The sequence below is a fragment of the Tursiops truncatus genome, chromosome 3 (genome assembly GCF_011762595.2).
Source record: "Tursiops truncatus isolate mTurTru1 chromosome 3, mTurTru1.mat.Y, whole genome shotgun sequence".
In the NCBI taxonomy this organism is placed as follows: domain Eukaryota; kingdom Metazoa; phylum Chordata; class Mammalia; order Artiodactyla; family Delphinidae; genus Tursiops; species Tursiops truncatus.
The window spans coordinates 110,527,707-110,552,187 of NC_047036.1; the positions used below are offsets into that span (position 1 = coordinate 110,527,707).

At 46.2% G+C, this 24,481-nt stretch overlaps 1 protein-coding gene across 2 annotated transcripts in view; it reads right to left on the reverse strand.

Annotated features, from left to right (window-relative positions):
- Positions 1-24,481, reverse strand: part of FSTL4 (follistatin like 4) — a 440,615-nt gene that overhangs the window by 240,787 nt on the left and 175,347 nt on the right. For both annotated transcript variants that reach the window (XM_073802526.1, XM_019924423.3), the window contains exon 4: positions 1,050-1,298. In XM_073802526.1, coding sequence (XP_073658627.1) covers positions 1,050-1,298 — 249 coding nt within the window. The remainder of the gene's footprint in view (positions 1-1,049; positions 1,299-24,481) is intronic.

Sequence of the window (24,481 nt, forward strand, 5' to 3'; positions counted from 1 at the left end):
GCACTCTGCAGCGGGGCTCCATCCAGGCTTTCTCCTCCCCTCCCGGCCCTGCCCCACAGCACGTCTCAGACCTCATGCAGCCCCACGTGGGCTCCCCACCTCCAGCGTCCCCCGGCTCGGGCCAGTGGGCCTGTTCCCACCTGCCCAAGTGCTGCTTCTCCCGTCTCACATCGTCTGATTTATTCACGTGCGGCCATTTGGGTTCAGCATCACCAATATTCCTACAGGCTGTGGCATGCACCATTCATTGGGGCCACGTGAACATGGGAATTTGCGGTCTAGCTCTCATACGCTTGAGCGTCTGTGAGTTGTTGACGTCTTGGTGCAAGGCCCTGAGCCACGTGCTGAGACTATATTCGTGCCCCAAGAGCCACGGGCTCTGCCCTTGAGGCTCTTACCATCCACTGGGAGCTGGCACTGCCCCTCTCACTCAAGCCCAGCAGAGGGCATGAACCCTTTGGCCCCAACTCCACGGACACCTTCTGAAGTCCTTGCAGGGCCTTCCTCATCTTACTCAGAGGTGTTCTGGACAGGCCAGGTGACCGCTCTAGGCCAGAGCTGGAGTGCCCACCATACTGGGAACCACTGGACCGCGGGGTCCATCCGGCCACATTCTACACACAGCATGGTCTCCTGATTCACGAGACACTGTCTGGAGGGGCCAACGTGCTCTCTGCCGCCACCTGGCAGGGCCCACCCTACGCAAGAGACCTGGGCAGTGCCTACCCTGTGCAAGAGACCTGGGCGGTGCCTTTCAGCCTGGTTCCTACTGGACACATGCTCTGCACCAGCCCAGGGCTTAGTGGGCCTCCCTGGCTTCTGGTCTCCCAGGGCCTTCCTCTAAGGGCAAGGGCCTCTGGAGGTGGACACAAATGAACACGCATCTCTGAAATAATGCTGCTGCTATGTTGTTAAGACTCTTTCCTCTTTCTCTTTTTTTAAAAACACATTTAACCTGTAAGACGCAGCACCCAGGTCATTTGTCAGAAAGGCATTAGCAAATCCATGACACAACCTACGAGCATAGAAGCAGGGAGCCGTCTTCCTACCTTTAAGGAAACAGTCCTTGCTGTGGACGATGGCAATCTTCTTCCCCAGCAGGCAGGCAGCACGGTGGAGCTCACAGTGGTTTTCGTAAACCCTCCCGTCAGAGCCACACACGGGCACGTAGCTGGGACTGCAGGCCTCCAGGCACCGGCACTCGGGCTCCCCCGTCTCCCTGCTGAGCGCGCACCTGCTCCCGTGGCTGCAGAACTTCTTCCTGCAGGAGGCCGGCAGCCCACGGTGGCCGGAAAGCCCTGCCGGCACACAAACACAGAAGGTCAGCCGTGAGCACGCAGGGGTGTGTGGCTCTTTCAGGCTGTGGTGAGCAGAGGCTGTGAAGCTCAGGCCTGGGGGCTCGGGCGCCCCATGGAGCCCCTGCCCCTCTGGCGGGGGTGCTACAAGCAGTGCCCTGCCGTGTAGAACCCAGGTTTTTTGGCTGGCTCTCGCCAAACATCTCAGACACAACCCCTGCCCATCCTGGAAGGGAGGAGTAAAGAGAGGGCCACACGGTGCTGGCAAGGTACCGACGGACCCTGCTGACTGAGCGGAGGAGGGCTTTCCAAGGGACAGAGGGCTTGAGCCAAGGCTCCCGTAACCACAGTGCAGAGAGCACTTCCCTGTCTCTGGGAGGAGACGGTGTGGGGTGGGGGGATAAGGGTAGCAAGGCGTGGTTCTGCCTTATAGACTCAGACAGCCAAGCAGAGGCGTTTTGGTCTGATATGTTAGGGACTGGGGAGCCGTGGTGGGGTCTAGGGAGTAAGGAGAAAATGGTACTCTTCTTTTTTTTTTTTTTTTTTTTTTTTGCGGTACGCGGGCCTCTCACTGTTGTGGCCTCTCCCGTTGCGGAGCACAGGCTCCGGACGCGCAGGCTCAGCGGCCATGGCTCCTGCGCCCAACCGCTCCGCGGCACGCGGGATCCTCCCGGACCGGGGCACAAACCCGTGTCCCCTGCATCGGCAGGTGGACTCTCAACCACTGCGCCACCAGGGAAGCCCGAAAATGGTACTCTTAAGTTTCAGGATCGGGGGGCAGCCAAGGCAGGGAGGCCAAAAGTTGACCTATTCCTCTGAGGAGAATACAGTTCTCTAGGACACAACAGCAGTGGTGGCACCAGCAGCCTCTGTCCACGGCTCAGTCCTTTCTAGCACAATCCTGCAGCCACGGGCAAGAAGGCTGAGACCATGGAAACAGCAGCTGCTGTGTTCCTTCGGGTCTCACACTTGCCATGTTGTGGTGTATCTCCTGCACCCAACACATGCCCATAGTGAGCTCAGGCCGTGGTGTCTAGAGCTCACACAGCAAAGCAGCAGGACAGCTGGTAGAGTGGCTTATTGCTGAAAAGGTACACTTACATGGAGGGCCAAATAAGCATCTACCACCAACGTGACCCTCTTCCAAAGAGTCCAGAAAACTGGATGATTGCCACGTGGCATTAATGGCAACAGATAGCAACTTGAGAATTATAAAGGGCTATCAAGATGCAAATAATTAAAACATGAATGCAGATTTTATGGCCACAGAAGTTTTTGCTTTCAAGTTTTAATTAAATCTTCTTCAAAATATTGGCAAGACAGAATGGCCTGGGCCGTCAAGACTGAACTTTCAGCCTCAAGTCCTACCCCATGGGATTAACATGCCTAAGGAAAAAAAACAAACCTTGTTTTTGGTTGAGTCTGTTTTTCATCATTATAGATTTGAAAAGAAAAAGTCAGTTATCGGTAGATTAACTGCTTGATTCAATAACTCATTTAAATTCCTCCAGCCTTGGCAAGCTGAGAAATATTGACTTTTTCTTGAATCATAATAAACTAGAAGGTCAAAATATCTCTGAGCAGTATAAAAGTGCAGAGTGTAAGTGGGCGTGGGAATCTCCTTTGTCCACCTGGCTAACTGTTGGCGCGTCACCGCGAAGGCTAGGTGGCATTCACCGGCCCCAGCGTGCACCCTCCTGTCAAGGCTGACAGGCGGCGGGGAGCCAAGGCACTCGGCAGTGGGAGGCTCTGGGCCGGAGGCCCTTCACCCAGGGTGCTTATGGCTGCTTTGCCACGGAGTGTGTTTGATTAGTATGATTCTCCTGGGTTATTGGAAAATGGGTTATCCTGGAGAGCACCAGAGGCTAGTGGAAGAAACTAACCAGCTCTAAAAATATCAGCCTTTGTTCTTTCCCACAAAGTACTGCCACTGTATCACTATTTTAATAAACTGCCCTGTGGGATGAGAAGGATACCCACTAGCCACCCCATTTTGAAGAAACAAAGCCCAACCTTCCGAGCCTCTGGTCTTTCAGTTCCTGCTTTGGTGCTTTTGCCCCGGCTGTGCTACCTGCCCAGACTGGGCTCTCTCTGGTACATCAGCTCCAATGCACCCTTGGGGTCCACTTCCTCCACCAGGTGCCTGCTGCCACCTCCAGTCCGAGGGCCCCTCTCTGAACCCCCTGACCCTGAGAGGGTCTGCCCCACTCTCTGGCCTCAGGACGCCCCACGGGTGCAGGGCCTTTGTTTTCTTGAGCCTGCCCCTCACTCAGAATTTAAGAAACACAATAGTTTTCAAAGCTGTTCTCCCTAACTGTTTCGGTGCTTAACCCCCAGGCTAGAAGCTGGGATGGGAAGGTGGAAAGGGCCCCCGCATGTAGTGACTGTTCAGGGGTGTGCCTCCCTTGCCGCCTCCACGTGGGGGGCTGGAGGGATAGAGGCATGAAGGGGAGGCAACTGTCCGTAGAGGTGGGCCTCCTCTGGGGTAAAGGGGACTAGAAACAGGAGTGGCAGTGCAGCGAGGCCCTTCAGAGACCACCTAATCCAGGGCAGGCATCAAAGGAAGGCCAGTGAGCTGTGGACGGGGGTGGGGAGAATCCTCTCTACCTGATCCTATCCCCTCTGAGATGCCCACATGCCCAGGCTGCACCCAACACCTCTGAGGACCAGCGCTGCACGTGGCGCTTCCGACGCCCAGGTTTGATCATCCTGCAGGTGTGGCTCCGAGCGCCTCCCCCACGCTGTGCTCTGAGGGGTCAGTGTTAAGAAAACAGTTGTGCCAACCTGTGCTCATTGAAGTGGCCAAGAACACTCAGGTTCTCTCTGACATGGAAATGGGCTGTTGGCAAATATTTGATTCCTAATTATTTGCAATTAAGACAAAAGTACCTTGAAAGCCCTGCACCTGCCCTTCCCAGTCTGTGGCCAGTAGGCCCCCTGAACAAGCGGAGAATGCCGTGCATGGGGGTGGCCTGGGGTCCCGACCCCGGCCTCTGAGGACGCCAGCCAAGCGTGGTTTCATTAAATGAGGCCCTTGTCACCACTTCCTCCTTGTTATGAAAACAGAATGAATTCCCCCCTCCTACCAGGACGATGATAAAACAGTAATGGGAAAGGTAACCAAGTGAGACTGCCAGCAACTGCCTACAGTATTTATGAGGACGACCATGATGCCTGAAAAAGATATAATGTGCTTAATTTATAGTCATAAAGAAAGTCATTTACCCGGGTTAGAAACTGATCATCTCACCAAATAAGCTGCTTTTCAACACTAATTAAATGTACCTGACATGGTCAGACATGGGAATTGTTACATGAAAGTGATGGTGGCAGAAGAAACAAGTCCATTTGTACCAGTCGGTGCTACAGCCTCCCTCTGCAATTCAAATAAGGATTCTCAATTTGACCGCCACAGACCAGGGATCTGCAGGTGGTGGAGGTTAGCCGTGGTGGAGTCAAGCCCGCCCGACCCCAGGGGAGGGATCAGAGGGAGAAGCCTTCCTCCTTCGCCCAGAGCAGGAAGCTCCTTCCTTGGTTTCTCACCTCTGACCACAGCACAGAGCACAGACAGTTCAGTTATTTTGCCCCCAAACTCTGACTCAGTCTCTGAAACTGGTTCTTCACACAGAGTAAACCAGTGAGCTCTCCCCTCTCAGGGATCATGCCCTGAGTGGCACACAAGGGGAAACCCCTTCGAGTTCCTCTTTGGGATGCTAATTCCACTTCGGGCATGTTTGCCCAGGGCAGCATTTCACCTGAGAACTTGTCCTTGCCTACTGAGGGGAGCCCCTCCCCTTTCCCAGCCTGCGGAGGTCATTCTAGGTCTCTGTGGGCGGTGCTGCCTAGGCCCCCTCCGGCCGGCCTCAGTGTCCCAGCAAAGGGCTGGGGCTGAGACGCCCACTACCTCGCCCCACCCCTCCACAAAGCCACAGTGAGGCGATGGCTTGGCTCTACGGTGGCTGCACACTCTGCAGGGCCCGAGGCCAAGAAGAGCGGGACGTGGACGCAGAAGACGAGAGGCGACAGGTGCAGCCCCAAGTACCGGCCGCCCTGCACTCTGATGGTCTCACTGCTGCCTGCCGTGAACCCCTGTCTGGCATCGCAGTGGTCTCCAGCTGCTGCAGACAGAAGGTATTTGTCCAGGAATGAGGGGCCCACCTGTCAGCAGACATAGCCCCTTACACACAGATTATAGGCTTTATTCTCTGTGCATTGATATGGGTCCGCCGGGGAGCTGCAGCCCATCTCCTGTGTCATGGTCAGGTTCTTTAAAGACCTAGAGCGAAGAGTGGTGTGTGTACAGAGGTGTAGCTGTGTGGGCTGTATCAGGCAGGGGCTGAAGGCGATGATCCCAGTACGTGTCCCTACCTCATAGCCCCAGACATGCCCAAGGGGGTCTGGAGACAGAGCGTCTGGTAAACTTTGACTCTGTTTAGCAGAGACCATACAAGTGCCTTGGAAGTGGCTGCAGAATTTGGGTTTATGCGAGAGCCAGGCAGAGACCCAGGTCTGCAGCCAGTGCAGTTTCTACACACCAGATGCGGTGGGTGGTAACAACAGGGTGCTTCAGGAGTGCCTGCCGGCCAGCCCTCCAACCACCTATTCATCCAACAAATACTTACGGAGCACCTCCCATGGGCCAGAGCCTATTCTAGGTGCTGGGGACACAAGGCAGACTGGGACACTGTCCTCAGGGCACTGACAGTACAGTGCAGGAAGACACACGAGAGCGTGAACAGGCAAACACACACACAAGACAAATGTGGGTTGGGGAAAAGGCCAGGAAGGAGCTAAGTAGGGCGCTGTGGTGGGCCGACTTTCATCTGAGGTCAGGGAAACCTTCTTTTTTTTGGGGGGGGGGGCTTTCATTTTACTTTATTTATTTATTTATATTTCTTAACATCTTTACTGGAGTATAATTGCTTTACAATGGTGTGTTAGTTTCTGCTTTATAACAAAGTGAATCAGTTATAAATACACATATATCCCCATATCCCCTCCCCCTTGTGTCTCCCTCCCACCCTTCCTATCCCACCCCTCTAGGTGGACACAAAGCACCGAGCTGATCTCCCTGTGCCATGTGGCTGCTTCCCACCAGCTATCTATTTTACATTTGGTAGTGTATATATGTCCATGCTACTCTCTCACTTCGTCCCAGCTTACCCTTCCCCCTCCCCATGTCCTCAAGTCCATTCTCTATGTCTGCATCTTTATTCCTCTCCTGCCCCTAGGTTCTTCAGAACCATTTTTTTTTTTTTTAGATTCCATATATATGTGTTAACATACGGTATTTGTCTTTCTCTTTCTGACTTACTTCACTCTGTATGACAGTCTCTAGGTCCATCCACCTCACTACAAATAACTCAATTTCATTTCTTTTCATGGCTGAGTAATATTCCATTGTATATATGTGCCACATCTTCTTTATCCATTCATCTGTTGATGGACACTTAGGTTGCTTCCATATCCTGGCTATTGTAAATAGAGCTGCAATGAACATTGCGGTACATGACTTTTTTGAATTATGGTTTTCTCTGGGTATATGCACAGTAGTGGGATTGCTGGGTCGTATGGTAGTTCTATTTTTAGTTTTTTAAGGAACCTCCATACTGTTCTCCATAGTGGCTGTATCAATTTACATCTCCACCAACAGTGCAAGAGGGTTCCCTTTTCTCCACACCCTCTCCAGCATTTATTGTTTGTAGATTTTTTGATGATGGCCATTCTGACTGGTGTGAGGTGATAGCTCATTGTAGTTTTGATTTGCATTTCTCTATTGATTAGTGATGTTGAGCATCCTTTCATGTGTTTGTTGGCAATCTGTATATCTTCTTTGGAGAAATGTCTATTTAGGTCTTCTGCCTTGAGAACGTGAGATTTGACCTGAGACCTGAAAGTCAGGGGGCAGAGCCCCGGGCCGGGGAGAGAACAGCAGCCTGGGGGCCCGGAGCCCTGTGTACAGAGCAAGGGGGCGGCACAGGGAGAGGCCTGGATTGCTCCCAGGCAGACCTCACTGGGGCAGAACCAGTCTGTAGAGTCAAATTTGCCGCATTGCCCAGCTGTACCCCCGGGGAAGTGGGGCGACTCTGGTTCCCTGGAAGCCTGCAGTCAGCTCTTGGGAACTGAATGTTGGAGGGAGGCCCCATCTCCTGGCGTTCAGCACTCCTAGCTCCACGCCTGGCTGAAAGGGTCCGTCCTCAAACACCCTCACAGGCCACAAGGCTCTTAGCACCTCACAGGCTGCTGGTGGGGACGAGAAAAGCTCTCCTGGTCTCTCAGCACTGGCCCCCTTGGTGGCAACCTCCATATTCTCTGGGTGACCTGAGTACTGCGGCTGCCCTGGGTCCACCTCTGCCCTGCAAAGTCTCATTCACGCTCAAGGGTTGGAAAGAGAATCTGCAATTCCTCCCAGGGAGATGTGCATTTCCAGTAGTACCCAGCCCAGGGGCTGTTGCTTAAAGTAACTCCTAGTTACGGAGTAAACGGTAAACTCCTGTTTACTGAGGCGTGCCAATGGCCAGGCACCATGCCTAACACTTACATGAGCTCATCTAATCCTCATTTCATCCTCGTAACAGCCCTGTGAAGTAGACACACAGGCCTCACTCTGAATGTATTTGTATATGTGCCCATTTTACAGACTGGGAAATACAAGTTAAGCAGTGACATGCCTATGGTCAGACAGCAAGCAGGTTGTAGGTGGTACAGCCTAGATGTGAATGAGTCTCACCTCAAATCCCTCGGACTTGGGATAATCTGCTCAGTCAGGAATACGATCCCTGCCTCAAGGAACTCAGGCCAGGAGGGTTCAGATGTCCATAGTCTGAGCTTCTCCAACATCAGGACACATACAAATGTCCGCAGCCCTGGCCGGTAGGCTTTCTGCGGCTGATTATGCAGCTAGGAGGCCAATTTAGCAAATTCTCTGAGGGCTGGAGGTTTACAGAGTCACAGGAGGAAGCGCTGCTTGGATCTTCGAACATCGAATCCCAAACCCACTCCTCAAGCACGGACACCGGGTCCGCGACCCCCTCCCTCCGTTATGATGTCTTTCAGCTCCAGTGGCCCCCTGCTCCCCTCCTCTGGGCTTTTCCCCTGAAATTGTTCAGGTGACTAGTGGGCAGACGTGATGTTCTCTCAGTGACCACACAGCACAGCCTAAGCTGAGAGCACTGTGTGGAAGTTTGACCAGCTCGGAAACACGTGACCAATTTTCCAGCTCCCAAAGCTTAACAGCACCATATGGTTACCCATCACTGGAAGGTAACTTAACCTGTTCCGTGTATGGCTCACAGATACTAAATTAAGGTCTGACAAATTGGCTTCAAAACACACCACTAAGTCAAAGCCAGAAATGCCTGGCACACGGACAGAGGAAGGAGGACCTTTAACCCTCAGCGGGCTCTCAGTTCTGCCTGAGGAATTTGATTCTAACCAATTCTGCATCAAGCCAAAACACAGACTAGGATGCTACACACTGTCCAAGGTCCCTGGGCAGGGCTTCTGAAGACAGTTACTTCCAGTCAGGGATGAAGAACATAAGTGCCAAAGTATACTTTCCAAAAACTTGAAAACAGGACTCTGATGAGAATAAAAAATAAGCAAGTGTTAAAGATATACTCAACTCAGTAATGAGGGACCTGCAGGAGGGTGCAGCTGGTTCAAAGGAGAGTTGGAGGAGGTATACAGGTATTGGAGAGAGAAGGTAGGATGAGATAGCCAGGAGAGTCACACCGCCAGGTAATGACCTACAGGGCAAGAACACCATACTGTCTGGGGGTTATTTTTTCCACCAGAAAGAAATAGTTTGCATCTTTACTGGAAACAAATCTGTAAGTTAACATGTAACTGCATAGTCTGGGCCTTTAATTAACACAAAATAGTGAGTTGAACAAAAGTACAACTCTGTAGCATGGATCAGTATATCGTTTTTATACTGCTAAAACATGTTCCCATATGACACGGGCAGAACTTGCCACCCTCCCTTGTCCTTATTCTCAAGCGCTGGATAATTTTCCCAATGCCAGAAAGTGCCTAAGATGTCATCTGAGTCGGCTGCCAGGACTTTCACCCTTGCCTCCTACCTGGGGCAGCTCCTTCTTCTGGAGCCCCCAGCCTCACAAAAGACCCCAGAGGGAGGAAATGAGACCCCAAACCACTGAGCTCAGCTCTGCTGAACTCTCACGTGCTGAAAGGCACCTGGTGTGGGAGGGTGAGAACAAGCTGGAGCCGGTCGGGTGCGAGTGAACCCATCTTAGTGCTCACGTGAACCCTGAACCGCATCTGGGTTTCAAGCAACCCGTGGTTAAACCTCACATTGACCCAGCCCTGGGCTCCTGGCCTTGTTAGCTGTGTGATTCCAGTCAAGTTCCCCACCCTCTTTTCCCTCTAATTTAAAAATGAGGATAACAATGGTTTGCCCTTCACAGGATTTTTTTTTTTTGAGGATTAAATGAGCTGATTCATGCGAAGGGCTTGGCACATAGTAAGTGCTCAATTCAGACATTTGGAATTACTGACAGGTTGAATAAATAAGACTGAAAAATAAAGCCATTTGGGTTTACTGATATAAGTGTATACAAGTGTGGGCTGGTTACAGTCTTCAGGAGGCCTGCCTTAATGAAAAGGGAAGCATATTTATATTGAAAGTATTGCCTGGTTTTAAAAGGCAGACTCACAAAAAAAAAAAAAAAAGGCAGACTCACAATAGCATGCTTCATAATATCTCGAAGAAATGCTTCCCTTGCAGTTTCCCTTACATTGGGAGTTTGCTTGACCCAAGTAAAGTCTGCCCAGCTTCTGAGGGAGTCTGAAATCACACATTCTTAGGGCACAGTGAACAGCACTGGCCTGAAGCCCAAACGCAGCAGGCTCTACTCCACACCTCAGGGTCCCTGCCAGGCGAGCCCAGAGCTCAGTTTCAAAGGTAGCCATGGCACGGGCCCTGGTCCTGTGAACGTCACAGGCCCACTTACCTCACTCAGTCCTGGTGTATCTCTCCCCTCTGGGAGCCCTGTGCACCAGGGCTGTATATTGTATGATGATAGTAAAGCTACCTGACTCACGATTTCTAAGAGCGTTCTCCCTGGGGCCTCCCACAGGCATACTCCACTTAAAACGGGCTCCAAGACTGCTGGCCTGGAGCTTTTTCTAGCTGTTTGCCAGCGCTCAGCACTTCTCACCCCCTGCTCCTGTGGCTCCCCTGACAGAAGAGCAGGCCCTGGGGCAGGGCCTCCGCAGCCGGACTTCACAGTCACCCAGAGCTCCAGGGCGGGCATGCGGTAGTCCCTGTGGCTTCAGGGCAAAGATCAGGTTCTACTTCTGCTGTTCAGAGCTCGGCACAGGGCCTGGCACAGAGTGGGCTGCGGAAAACGCCAGGTGAAAGACAGAATCTGATTAGGACACTACAGAGACCCAAGACGGCTTGCTAGAGATCTGAGTAATCAGAAATCAATGGTTCCAAAGAGACAGACATGGCGACACCATGAGGAATAGAAGGAGTGGAGGCTGTGGACAGCATTTGGGTGGGAGACTAGAGACCTGGGTTCTGTCTGGGTTCTACCAAAGCAAGTCTCTTTCACACCCGAGCCGCAGTTTCCTTATCGGTAACATGAGGCAGTGTCTAGAAATTCCTTGAGACTGAATTTAGGGTGTCTATAAAAGCCTGTGTTCTAACTTGCACATCTTTTGGCTGTAATAAAACTACAATAATCCCTCCTTTTTCTTTTTGCCTCTATTTGCCCTATCAAGTGACTTCAACTGGCCTCTGAAGGGTTATTTCAGAGACGAACTTGGGAGGAAAAGCTGCATAAAAATGTGAGGCACAATAGGATTTTTGCCCTTGGGAGAGTTTCTTTTACAAAATGGTTTTGTTTTAGAGTACTTCCTCCAAATATACTCCTATCCCCAAGTTCCTGTTCCTCTCCAGTTCGCATCTGTCTTATTCTCTGTCACCAGGGCCCTCATTTTTCCTCCTGTACTGAGCTCCCTTGTCACTTTCTCTAGCTCCTCGGGGCTCCCTGTGTCTTCCAGCTGAGAGGGCCAGTTGCTGCTGCTCTCAGTGGGTCTTCACTCTCTCCCTGATGCCTCATTACGTGGGTTTGTTCCTGCTTCTCCATCAACTAATGATTCAAGGCCATGACACCTCGGACTGCCTCTAATTATTTCAAGGATTATTGTAAAGACGCTCAGCGTGAGCCACCAGGATGTTCCCCAACACTTTAGACCTATGACCGCAGAGGGGATGCTAAATCCTTCCAGGGCCCTTTACCTGCCGTACAAGTGCTGCCCCCAGCTCAACGCATTATCTTGGTAGATCACTGGTCTTTGTGATGTATAGTATAAACAGAGAGAATAATATGTACTTCTTGACCATTCTTTTAAAAAAATGAAGCACAATGAAAATATCTAATATTAGCACAGAAAAATTTAGTACTTTCAATCAGAAGGGTATCAGTTTCTCCTCTCAAAGATCGGCCCTTTTCTCTCATTGGGATTAGCAGCCATAAAAATATTTGCTGGATAATATCAAAATAAAGCTTAGTAATAGTATCAAATAGGTAATTCCATTTCTCCTCTGGTTTGCCTGAACCAAGTGGCTGCTGAGGCCTCTGGCAGGTGGGCCTAAGGGCTCAGGGAGGCTGGCTATCCTGGCTGAATGGGTCTCCCCCCAGGACCAGGAGAGCACATGCTGACCAGAGAGCAGGAGGCTTCTTCCAGGTGTCTCCGCAGGGGCTCGACAACCTGTCTACTCCCACATAAAGGCCCTCAGGACCAGCCGCCCCCTATCAGGGCCCATCTGGGAGACCACTACTGCATTAGAGTCCTTCAGCGTCTGAACTTGAGCTCCAGGGAGCAGGCAGTGGACCATAACCACGGACACTAGGGGGTCCAGCCTCCAGGGGGAGGAGGAACAACCAGAATCAGAGCTGCTGGAGCTGGATAACAACTTCAACAGAGACAACAAACTATCAAAACTCCAGGAGAAGTGACTACAGCACAGAGGTGGTTTTCAAGAGAGTTGTGATTTTTGAACCAAAAAGAAAATCAGAGGAATTTAAAAAGAGAATAGTCAGTATTGGGACTCAAATTAGTGGCCTCCAAGATCAAGTAGAGTACATATCTCAAAGCCCAGAGCAAAAATAGAAAAGAAAACTCTAAAATACAGTAGTCATTCTAAATAAAAACTTTAAGGAAAAAAAGCACGGAGGACAATTTCCAAATACGTCCTTTTAAATGACCAACCACTGTTTCAATTAAAAATCAGGAGCCAGGCTTCTCTGGTAGCACAGTGGTTGAGAGTCCGCCTGCCGATGCAGGGGACACGGGTTTGTGCCCCGGTCCGGGAGGATCCCACATGCCGCGGAGCGGCTGGGCCCGTGAGCCATGGCCGCTGAGCCTGCGCGTCCGGAGCCTGTGCTCTGCAACGGGAGAGGCCACAACAGTGAGAGGCCCGCGTACCGCAGAAAAAAACAAAAACAAAAACAAACAAAAATCAGTAGCCAGACAGGGATACTTGTCATCACCATTTTTATTCATAAAGGGAGTGTAGTAAGACAAGAAAATGAAATATTAGTAAAAATTTGGAAAAGACAACTAACAATTATCTCTTTTTGCTGATTGTATATCTATATACTTAGAAAACTAAGGGGCTCTAGTGCAAAGATATGAAAATTTTAAGAGAATTATTATGAGGTGGTTAGACAGATGATAAATATGCCAAAATTAACCATTCTTTTCTTCACTAGCAAAATAATTAGAAACGAGAAAGGGAAAAGAGTCCACTCATAATAATGATAAGACTATAAAAGATAAGACTATATTGGTCCCAGATAACCAAGAAAAATAAGAAAAAGAATAATGAAGGGGGATGTGCCTTTCCAGATATCAGAACATCAAACCAGAAAGCTGTTATGATCAAATCAATATGATAACGAGTGAGGAATAGACAGATCAATGACTGTAGTTGTGACAATAAAATAGAAGAGGGGATCCAGAAATAAATCCCTGTGTATCTGAAAAGTCGACGTATGACAAGAGTGGCTACTGCATGGGGTACATGATAGTCATTTGATAAATGATGTTGGGGTACCTAGCTATCCACCTGGAATAAAATAACATCAGAACCCTATTTCACACCACATAAAAGTCAAATTCAAGTAGCTGTACATGTTTAAGTTATTCTTATTAAATAATGAGTGGATATAAAAGAACAGTTACACACTTTGTGGACAGCATAAGCATTGCAACACGATGAACAACTATGTACTCACCTACCCATTTAAAGAAAAAGAACAGTTTCATTAGTTTTGAGTTCCTCCGATACTATACCCTCATTTCCACTCAGAGGTAAACATTATCTGGATTTTTTTTGTTTATTATTATTTTGCTTTTCTTTGTAGTTTGATCTCATCTTTGCATTTCTATGCAATATACTGCTTTTTTTTTTTACATGTTTCTGAACTTTACAGAAATGAATCACATTGTATTTATTTACCTGAGAAGTTACCTCTTTGCTCTTGCACTATGTTTTGTTTCATCCACATCGTTGCATATACCTGTAATTCGTTTTCACTTATGTTGCCCATTGTACACACACGTCATCATTCATTTATATAGTCTATTTAGGTTGTTGATTGCCTTTTCCCATTGTCCTCTTTCTCTCTTTTGTTTCTTTATTTTGGATTGAATACTTCACCTTTCATTCTTTTTCTTCTAGTCATAAAAATTGAACATACTCTTTTTATTCTTCTACTCTTTACTCCATAAATTAAAAAATGTATAAATTAACCCAAGTCTGAAGTTAACCAATAACTTTACCCTCCACATGAAGAGCATATGAACTACAATCATTCCTTTCCTGACCTAAATATATAATAGTATATATTAATTCTATTTTTATTCCTCAAATTTTCTTAGTTATGTTTGTCTAAAATATCCATTTTATCCTTGTTTTAAAGAGTCATTTATGCTGTGTAATTAATTCTATGTTCACAGATTTTTCCTCTCAACTCAATGAACATTTTATTCCCCTGCTTCTTGGCTTCCACTGTTGTTGAGATGTCAGCTGACAGCCTTTTCATTCTTTTGTAGGTAATCCATCTTTTCTCTTTGGATCATTTTAAGACCTTTCCTTTGGTTTTCTGCAGTTTCTCTATGATGTAAGTATGCATATTTCTTTGCTTTTGTTCTGCCTATAATTCATTGGGTTTCCTGGAAGTGAGGATTCATGTCTTTCATCAATTTGTGGAACTCGCAGCCATCTTCCTTTAGATACTGTCTCTGCTCCATTATTTCTCTCCTTTTTCAGGCATTCTGATTAGACACGTGTTACAAGTTCTCATTCTATCTCAATATCTCTTATCTCTTTCACCTTTCCCATATTTGGTTTCTCTGTGCTGCATTCTGTGTAATTTTTTCAAATTCATCTTCTAGCTCCTGAATTCCCTCTTTGGCTTTTTCTAGTCTACTCTTACATTCTCCCATTGAGTGTTTAACTTTGAATTTTTATTTCTAGAAGTTCTATTTAGTTCTTCATGAAGATGAATGGTCATCTATAGAATCTCTTGATTTTCAACCATATTCCAATCTTCAAAAAATATTAAACATACATATTTTATTTTCTGTGTCACTTTGCTCTTTATGCTGGTTGTTACATGGTGCTTCCCCCCATGGTGTTTTAAGATTTTTTTTTAAAAGAATGAGCTCACATTTCCCGGAAGTCGATCTGTGAAAATTCAGGATGCACAGTTTGAAGATGGGCTCATCTTCATTGTGCCAGGCATTCAAGGACTCCATCATTCCGGGTTAAACTCAATTTTATGTTTGAGATTTTACAGACGACCTAGGTAGTTTGCATCTGAGCTATAATTTCTTGTGGAGATCAGCATATGGTTATATGTTATCATGGGATATTTTCCCTCTCTGCTCTCTAATTTTGTGCCAAGATTTGAGACAAGCACATTTCCTTGCACTTGTTTGGGACAGGGTGTGTTTCTTTCTTGTTTAACCCTCCACTGTGGATGTAATGCTTTGGAGTTTCAGGTTTATAATGGGAAGGGGGAAATTTTTCCAAATATGTCCACCTTGGAAGGACCCTGGGATTTGTCCTTGCTGCCCTGAATTATGTTGGGTGTGCAAACCAAAGCTAAGGTTCACCCAGTTTGGCAAAAGCCCTCCAGGTAAAGCCAGCTTCATAGCTACATGACCTCTCTAGGTTTCTGATTTCAGTTGCTTTTTTAACCTGTAAGTATTCCTTACATTCTTACCAGCACATCAAAGCTTAAAAGAATTTATAAATATATTTCTCTGCCCATTGCCAGAGGCAGAATTTAGATTATGACTTTAAAAACTATTACATAACAATTTAAAAAAACTGAAGTAAATACAGGGGTATGACATTCAACACAGCACTAGCTAGCTCTTTGGAAAGTGGCTGAGAACTGCTGTGCCACAGAAGAGACTCAGGAAAGGCTGGGGTCATTGCCAGATAGCCTATTGTAATTTTCCTGAGTCCGCCTGCATGTTTAAAGCAAACTTAAGCCCTTCCATCACCAGAAAGTTAAAAATTAAAGAGAAGTCTTTAATTTTTGAATGGGGTGCAGTGGAAAAAAAGAAAAAGACACAGTTGTCCCCAATAACCTATATCCCTATCTGCCACCTCAAAGCTCAGAGCAGGTCCTCTCAGGAGCAGTATTTTTCTCAGTATACAGATGTGGCTGGTGACAAATACAAGGAGAGTGACTGGCCACTTTTGGACCACTTGTGATAAAAGAAATAAAAAGATTGAGTTGAGTTTGAAGTATCTTCTGAATAAACAATGCCTTTAGGCACCGTGTGGGTCTCCGACCTTTAATGTCATCTGATCTCTAGTTTATACTGACCAAAGCAAACCTGCTTTCGATTGGTCCTGCTCTCCGGAGGCAGCAGCATCAGAGTGAGGGCTTTACTCTCACTGACATATTTCTACCTAAAGCCTGGGCAGAAGTCACTCTGTAATAGGTGTTGGCTCAACCTTATTTACAGTGGCAAAATGGAACAATATTAAAAATCAAAATGTCCTTCTAAGCAGGTCTTATTAGCCAAAACAAAATTATTTTTGATTTGTGACAACTAGCATACTTATCATCTCAACTCTAAACATGTCAGAATGACTTTTGCTTTTTTAACTGAAGGAGAGAAAATTCTAATGATATTTTAACTTCAAAAATTCATAGTTAAGAGGTAGGCAGCAGAGTATAGTGGTGGCCAGGTGGCGGGGGTGGGGCACCACAAGGAAGGGGACCAAAGGATGATGGCCAAGTTGGTTCTCATAGGCAGCTGCACTGGGCAGTGGCAAGGTGGAATTAGGACCCACAGAGGAAGGTGGGGTCAGGACATTATTTTATATACAGAGGGACCTAGTAATGGATGAATACCTTGAGGATAATGGGAGCCAGGTTTCTCACTGAAGAAGAGAGTTATAAATATGAAAAGAGGGAAGCTAGCAGGAACCCTATAGAATGAGCCCTGTATATATATATATGTGTGTGTGTGTGTGTGTGTGTGTGTGTGTGTGTGTGTGTGTATTTCCTGTATCTCTTTTCTGAGAGGGTCCAGGAGCAGCAAAACTCCAGTGGCAAGGAGCACATTTTACTCTCAGTTTTGATTTCTAAATGCAATTCACCACTAATGGGAACCAAAGCTCTTTGAAGAAATGGCTTATTCCAGAGAAGGGGCAGGGAAAGTATAAGAAGAGCCCAGAATATCTTGTTGTGCCAGAAAGTAATGAAAAACTTTCTTACATATCAAAAGACGGGACATATCAAAAGACACAAAAGCTAGTTTGAAGAAGCTCCCACTGGCCAAATCTGGGATATTTTGGGCATGAAAAGAAATAATGACAGCAGCAGATAATATCCCACTGAATAAACAGAAATCTACAAATCCAGACTGATTTTTAAAAAGTGAGCAAATAAATGGGGAAACAGAAAATTCTTCCAGTGGATTACAGTAGAATTACAGTAGAATTTCAATTAATAAAAGTAGAAGAAATCAAGGAATTAGAAAATTTTCATTTGGCAATGATAGTACTAATTATTTCAAACCAAAAAAAATCAATAAATGCTAAAACTAGTGGGTGAAAGAAGAATAACAGGATATTTACATAGTTTCAAAATAGCTCATCAGAAAACATTTATTAGTTTTAAAGGAAAACTGAGCAACTTTACAGTGGAGAAAGCTGGCAGATATCACCTTATTCAAGTGATCGAAGTTAACCTCACCAGTGATGCGAGAAGTTGACATCAATTCTTAATTGCTGGGATGCAGGAGAAGTGCTCATCATAACTTCACTTATATTCTTGCCAAAATTTCATAACCTCAAGTCACAAGGAAACATTAGAAAAACCCAAATTGAGAGACACTATTAAAATGACTGGCCTATAATTTTAAAAAATGTTAAGGATATGAAGGTCAGGAAGGATTGAAGAACTGTTCTGAATTGAAGCAGGCTGAAGACAGATAACAGCTAAATGTAATGGGTGATCTGGTGTGAATTCTCTTACTAAAAAGGATGTTGTTAGGACAGCCGGCAAAAGTTGAATGGAGTCTTTTGTGAAGTATATATGAGAGTTCTTTGTATTGTTCTTACAATTTTCCAGTAATATGGAAAATATTTTTAAAAATAGGGCATCTTAAATTTCAGACAGAATTATACTTCTGTATAGGACAGAGAAATTTCCAAAAGATTGTTGTCCCCATTATAACAACAAAAAAACCCAGAAGGACTAAAATTCATATCTTTCTTAAAGTCGTGTGACAGTAATGACGGAATATATGTCTAAGTGAACCAAATTCAGAGAAGAACAAGCCTTTAATAGAACTGAATATACAATATATGAATTAAAGGATTTACTAGCTGGACTTTAATAAGAATAAGCTGACTGGACACAGCAGATAATGAGATCAGCAAATTCCTAGATAAGTCAATAATAAAAATGACTGAAGCACAGAGAAGAAAAATAGTGAAAAAAGACTGAACAGATCACCAGAGAGCTGGGGGATAATCTGAATAGGACTAACATACATGTAATTGGAGTTTTAGGAGAGGAGAGAAAGGATAGGGCAAAAGGAATATTTCAAAAGATATTGGCTAAAATTTAAAAAACTGACTCAATCCATGACATGGGAGGTAAGAGTATTCAAGGGAGAAAAGACAGTCTCTTCAATAAGTGGTGCTGGGAAAACTGGACAGCTACATGTTAAAGAATGAAATTAGAACACTCCCTAACACCATACACAAAAATAAACTCAAAATGGATTAAAGACCTAAATGTAAGGGCAGATACTATATAACTCTTGGAGGAAAACATAGGCAGAACACTCTCTGACATAAATCGAAGCAAGATCTTTTATGATCCACCTCCTAGAGTGATGAAAACAAAAACAAAAATAAACAAATGGGACCTAATTAAACTTAAAAGCTTTTGTACAGCAAAGAAACCATAAACAAAATGAAAAGACAACCCACAGAATGGGAGAAGATATTTGCAAATGAAGGGACTGACAAGGGATTAATCTCCAAAATATACAAACAGCTCATGCAGTTCAATATCAAAAAAAACCCCACAAACAACCCAATCAAAAAATGGGCAGAAGATCTAAATAGACATTTCTCCAAAGAAGACGGACAGATGGCCAAAAGCACATGAAAAGATGCTCAATATCACTAATTACTAGAGAAATGCAAATCAAAACTATAGTGAGGTTCCACCTCACACTGGTCAGAATGGCCATCATCAAAAAATCTACAAAAAATAAATGTTGGAGAGGGTGTGGAGAAAAGGGAATCCTTCTACACTGTTGGTGGGAATGTAAACTGGTACAACCATTATGGAGAACAGTATGGAGGTTCCTTAAACAACTGAAAATAGAGCTACCATATGATCCAACAATTCCACTCCTGGGCAGAGGAGAAAACCGTAATTCAAAAAGATACAGGCACCTCAATGTTCATTGCAGCACCATTTACAATAGCCAGGACATGGAAGCAACTTAAATGTCCATTGACAGAAGAATGGTTAAAGAAGATGTGGTACATATATACAATGGAATATTAGCCATATAAAAGAAGGGAATAATGCCATTTGAAGCAACATGGATGGATCTAGAGATTGTCATACTGAGTGAAGTAAGTCAGACAGAGAAGGACAAATATTGTATGATATCACTTATATGTGGAATCTAAAAAAACCGGCACAAATGAACTTATCTACAAAACAGAAATAGAGTCACAGATGTAGAAAACAATCTTATGGTTACCAGGAGGAAAAGAGGGAAGGATATATTGGGAGGTTGGGATTGACATATACACACTACTGTATATAAAATAGATAATTAATAAGGACCTACTGTGTAACACAGGGAACTCTACTCAATACTCTGTAATGACCTATATGGGAAAAGAATCTAAAAAAAGAGTTGATGTATGTATTCAATATACCTGATTCACTTTGCTGTACAGCAGAAAGTAACACAACATTGTAAATCAACTGTACTCCAATAGAAATTAAAACAAACACAACAAAACAAAACAAACAAAAAATCTGAAAGACATCAACCAAATATCCAAGAAGTTATGTGAACCAAAGCAAAAGGAACTCCAGCAAAGAAAACCACAAAGAAAACTATCATCAAGCTACTGAAAACCAAATATAACAAGAAAATGTAGAAAGCAGCCAGAAGAAAAAAGGTATACCACCTTCAAGAGAATAAGAAGAATGATGTTGGGACTTCCCTGGTGGTGCAGTGGTTAAGAATCTGCCTGCCAATGAAGGGGACACAGGTTCAAGCCCTGGTCTGGGAAGTTGTGTGCCACAACTACTGAAGCCCACATGCCTAGAGCCTGTCTCCGCAACAGGAGAAGCCACTGCAAAGAGAAGTCCATGCACCTCAACGAAGAGTAGCCCCTGCTCTCCGCAACTAGAGGAAGCCCACACACAGCAACGAAGACCCAGTGCAGCCAAAAACAAATGAATTAATTAATTAAAAATAAAAGAAGAACGATGTTTCATTTCTCATCAGAAACAATGGAAGTCAAAAGACAATGAACAAAGCTTCCACTACAAGAAGGAAAAAGAAGAAAGAACACGAAAAGGAAGTAGAAGGAAGAAAAATAAATGTAATAAAATAAAGAACAGAATAAAGAAAAAGAAGAGAAATCACCAAAACAGAAAACATTCCCACCAGCAGTATATGAGTGTTCTGGTTCTCCCATATGCTTGCCAACACTTGCTATGGTCAGGCTTTTAAACTTTAGAAGTTCTAATAACATCCTTGTAGTTTTAATCTGTATTTCCTAATGACTGATGATGTTGAACATCTTTTTATGTGTTTGTGTGCCATCCATAAGTATTTATCCAAGAGAAATGAAAGCCTATGTCCACAAAGGACATGTACAAAAATATTCATAGGAGCTTTATTTATAATAGTCCCCAAATGGAAACAAACCTAATGTGCTTCAATAGGAATGACTAAGCAAACTGTGATGTGGTCATTCAATGAAATACTATTTAGCAATACAAAGGAACGAACTGATTTACCTACAACAAGGAGAAAACTCAAGAACGTGATGCTGACTGAAAGAAGCCAGACACCAAAGATTCCCTACTGTATGGCTCTACCTCATGAAGTTCAAGAACAGCTAAGCTAATCTATGGTGACCAGAACTGGAATAGTGGTTGCCTCTGCGTGTGGGAGGGTTGACTGGGAAGGGACGTGAGATCACTTTCCAGGGTGATAGAAATGTCCAAAGTTTTGATTTGAATAATGGTATATACATTTGTCACACATTATTGACAAAGACCTATGCATTTCATTGCACGTAAATTATACTTCAGTTAAGAAAGAATCCACATTCAGGTTTTACTTTTTTCAAGACAACGCTTAAGATTAAATGATCACAAATGGAAATTTAAGAAATCTTTTCTGTTGCTCCCAAATCTTACGCAGCAATGCTGGGCACCAGCAGGGCCGCGACGACAAGCCGCTGGGGGATTTGAGCAGGAGGGTAATTCGATATGATTAATGCTTTTAAAATGGATTCTGGGGCTTCCCTGGTGGCGCAGTGGTTGAGAGTCCGCCTGCCGATGCAGGGGACACGGGCTCGTGCCCTGGTTCGGGAAGATCCCACATGCCACGGAGCGGCTGGGCCCGTGAGCCATGGCCGCTGAGCCTGCGCGTCCGGAGCCTGTGCTCCGCAACGGGAGAGGTCACAACAGTGAGAGGCCTGCGTACCGCAAAAAAAAAAAAAAAAAAAAGGATTCTGTCTGTGGGGGGAGGGTTGACTGAAATGGTGGCCAAAGGAGAAGCAGAGGGACCGGTTTAGGAGGCTGCTGGAGTTGCCAGAGCATCAGATGCCGTGGCCTGGACTAGGGGGTGGGACTGGGGGAAGAGGGGAGGGGCTTCTGTGCTGTTTTAGGCGGGGCTTGCTGATACAGCAGGTGATGCTGTGAGTGAAGGAGAGGGTCAAGCTTCTTGCCCGATAACCAGGTGAATGCTGCTTACTATCTACTGAGACGGGGAGAATGGGGGATGATCAGGTTTGGTCATAACATCAAGAGATTTGTTCCAACTGCACTAAGACCGAGGTGTCTATTAAATGTCCCAGCACAGAAAATCAAGGGGCAGTTGGCTTTGTGAGCCTGGAGTCCAGGAAATAAGTGTGAGTGGAGACAGAGATTTAGAAGATTTTAAACTCATGGGACTAGATGACATCACCCAGGGAAAGAGTGTAGATAAAGAAGAAAAGAGGATTAGCCTGAAAAAGTTATTCTTAGACAATTCTCAAGTGTGGAAATTTGTGAAATTTAACATTCCACCTCTGCGTTAGGAAATTTGCGTTTAATTTGAAAACGATGTGTTCAATTAGGTTATTCAGGCTACCTTAAAAGAAACTCTTGGCAAAATTATTTTATTTTTTCTTTACGGGTACAAGTTGTTCCAGCTTGGAAACAACACCCGAGGTCCTCGGGACTTGGTTATTGTTCTAACGACCGAGGCTCCTGGTCTGGTGCTCTGAGAGCCTGAGGTCCAATGAACAGGGAACAGACTGGAGCTGCATGGCCTCCCTGCAGCCGAGCTCCAGCTGTGGCGTTTCCTGTACACAGTTTCTGCACGAGGACCATAAAGGAGAAAGATCCCCTGGTATTGCCGAAACATGTTGGAGCCGGCACACTGGCTTCGTCCTCGGACTGCACACAGTGGCTCGTTTCTCGGCCGGTGTCTCTGGCTCCTGTTTGACTATGCAGCACTGCTCACCTTGATGGTGCCAGCGCCCGGACCTGCATTCGTTTACATCCGCGGAAGCTTCCGTCCTCAGCCCGTTCAGGCAGCACCCCAGCTGTCCCGTTTGTATGTTAGGAGCTGGAGCGCGCACATCTTCCCCCCTGCGGGAGGCCCCCGCCTTGCTCCCTCACGTAGCCCGGTGCCCCTGCCGAGGGACTGCACACCAGGGCTCCCCGCAGAGCAGATGCTCCACACATCTGTCCCAGCCCTGAGGCAGGGGTGCTGCCTGATTCTGCTACAACACAAGGAAATAAGGCCCTGCCACACGCAGGTAGGAGCTTCCAAACAGCTGTGTGCTGGGAAGTGGGTGGCGATGGTGGGGAGACAGAGAGGTGGAAGGAGACTCCGAATGGGGACCAGAGTGGGGACGTGGGGTGGGTGGGGGCAGTGACAGCGCTGAAGGTGAGGGTGGCTGAGTAGTGGTGGGATGACTGTGGAGATGAAGGGGTGGTGGTCCACAGTGGTGAGGGAGAGGGCAGTGGTGATGATGATAAAGGGGGTGAGAAACACAGACCATTTTCTTCCCCTCGGAGAAGGAGTCCCCTAAATGACGGGTGAGAGATGCCAAGGGACCTGCACAGGGCAGGAAAAAGACGGATACGACCGAGTATGAACCTTTTCAGAAAAGAACATGCAATAGGTCCATGAAGGCTGGGGGCCCACAGGCCAGGACGAGAGGCCCCCCATGCACACGGCCCACGGGCTGAGGCCGAGCGGGGAGGTGGGGACAGCGCTGCGGTTCCAGTGGGTAACCAACCCACCCCATGTCACGCTTGCTCCAGGGCCAAGGGCACTCGCAGATAAGCAGGGCCACGCCTGCCTCTGTGAAACCAGGATGGGCTGTCTGCCAGAAAGGGCATTCTGTGTGACACCACTAGAAGGAGTGCCTGTACCCTGGGTTTCAGGGACCCCGGCACCTGAGGCAGCCAGCCATTCCTGGGCACAGGGTGCCCCTGAACTTTATAGCAGTTCAAAAAATCAGTGCAGAAGGATTCCACTCACTGGTTACTAGTGGAGACCTGTGGGCAGTGCAGGAGGCCATGTTGGGAAAACCTATGAAATAATCATGTCAGAATGATGAAAACCTTCTCCTGGGACCAGCTGACAACACAGGAAGTTCACAGAAAATTTGAGAAATATACAACCTGATGGAAACATTTTCAAGATGGGGAATAAAAGATATTTTTATTCAACACATTAGAGACAAGGAAATAGCATATTTTGAAGCACTCTGAGTTTATAGCCACTCAGTTTTGATATTTAGACCATCCGGGGCACCTGGGTCCCCTCAGTTTGCTGGCCCACGCTGCCTCCCTGTTGGTGATGCTGCAATACCTGGCCCAACACGTGACAGGTTAGATGACAGTGTCCTCTGAAAGGCACCACTGCTCATCCCAGGCCAAAGGAAGGCTGGACTGGACAGGGAAGCTGGCAGTGCCCTGACCATGTGGTCACATGGGCCATTTTGTCTGAGTTCACTATGGACAGTTCCCATCTCTGGGCTCATTTCTAAACACCAGAGAAGGGAAAGAATGCTGGCTTTGGGGTCCAACAATCTTGAGCTCCTCATCTGGAAAATGGGAGAAGAAACCTCACCCGGAGGTCAGCAGAGAAGAATACAATGAACATAAAACACCTGGCCCAACTCCCAGCATACCCCAGAAACATGCTAGATCTTTCTCCCTTCCCAATACAAAGAGATGCCATTGAAAGGAAACATATAAAAACAAATCTATAGATGCTTTACATGAAATTTCTCGTCTATATCAGACTGTGCTGAAATCTTAGCCTGTGAATTAACCTATTTCAAGTGAACATTGATAGAAAAGATTGATGGGCTCACATTTATTGAGAATTTACTA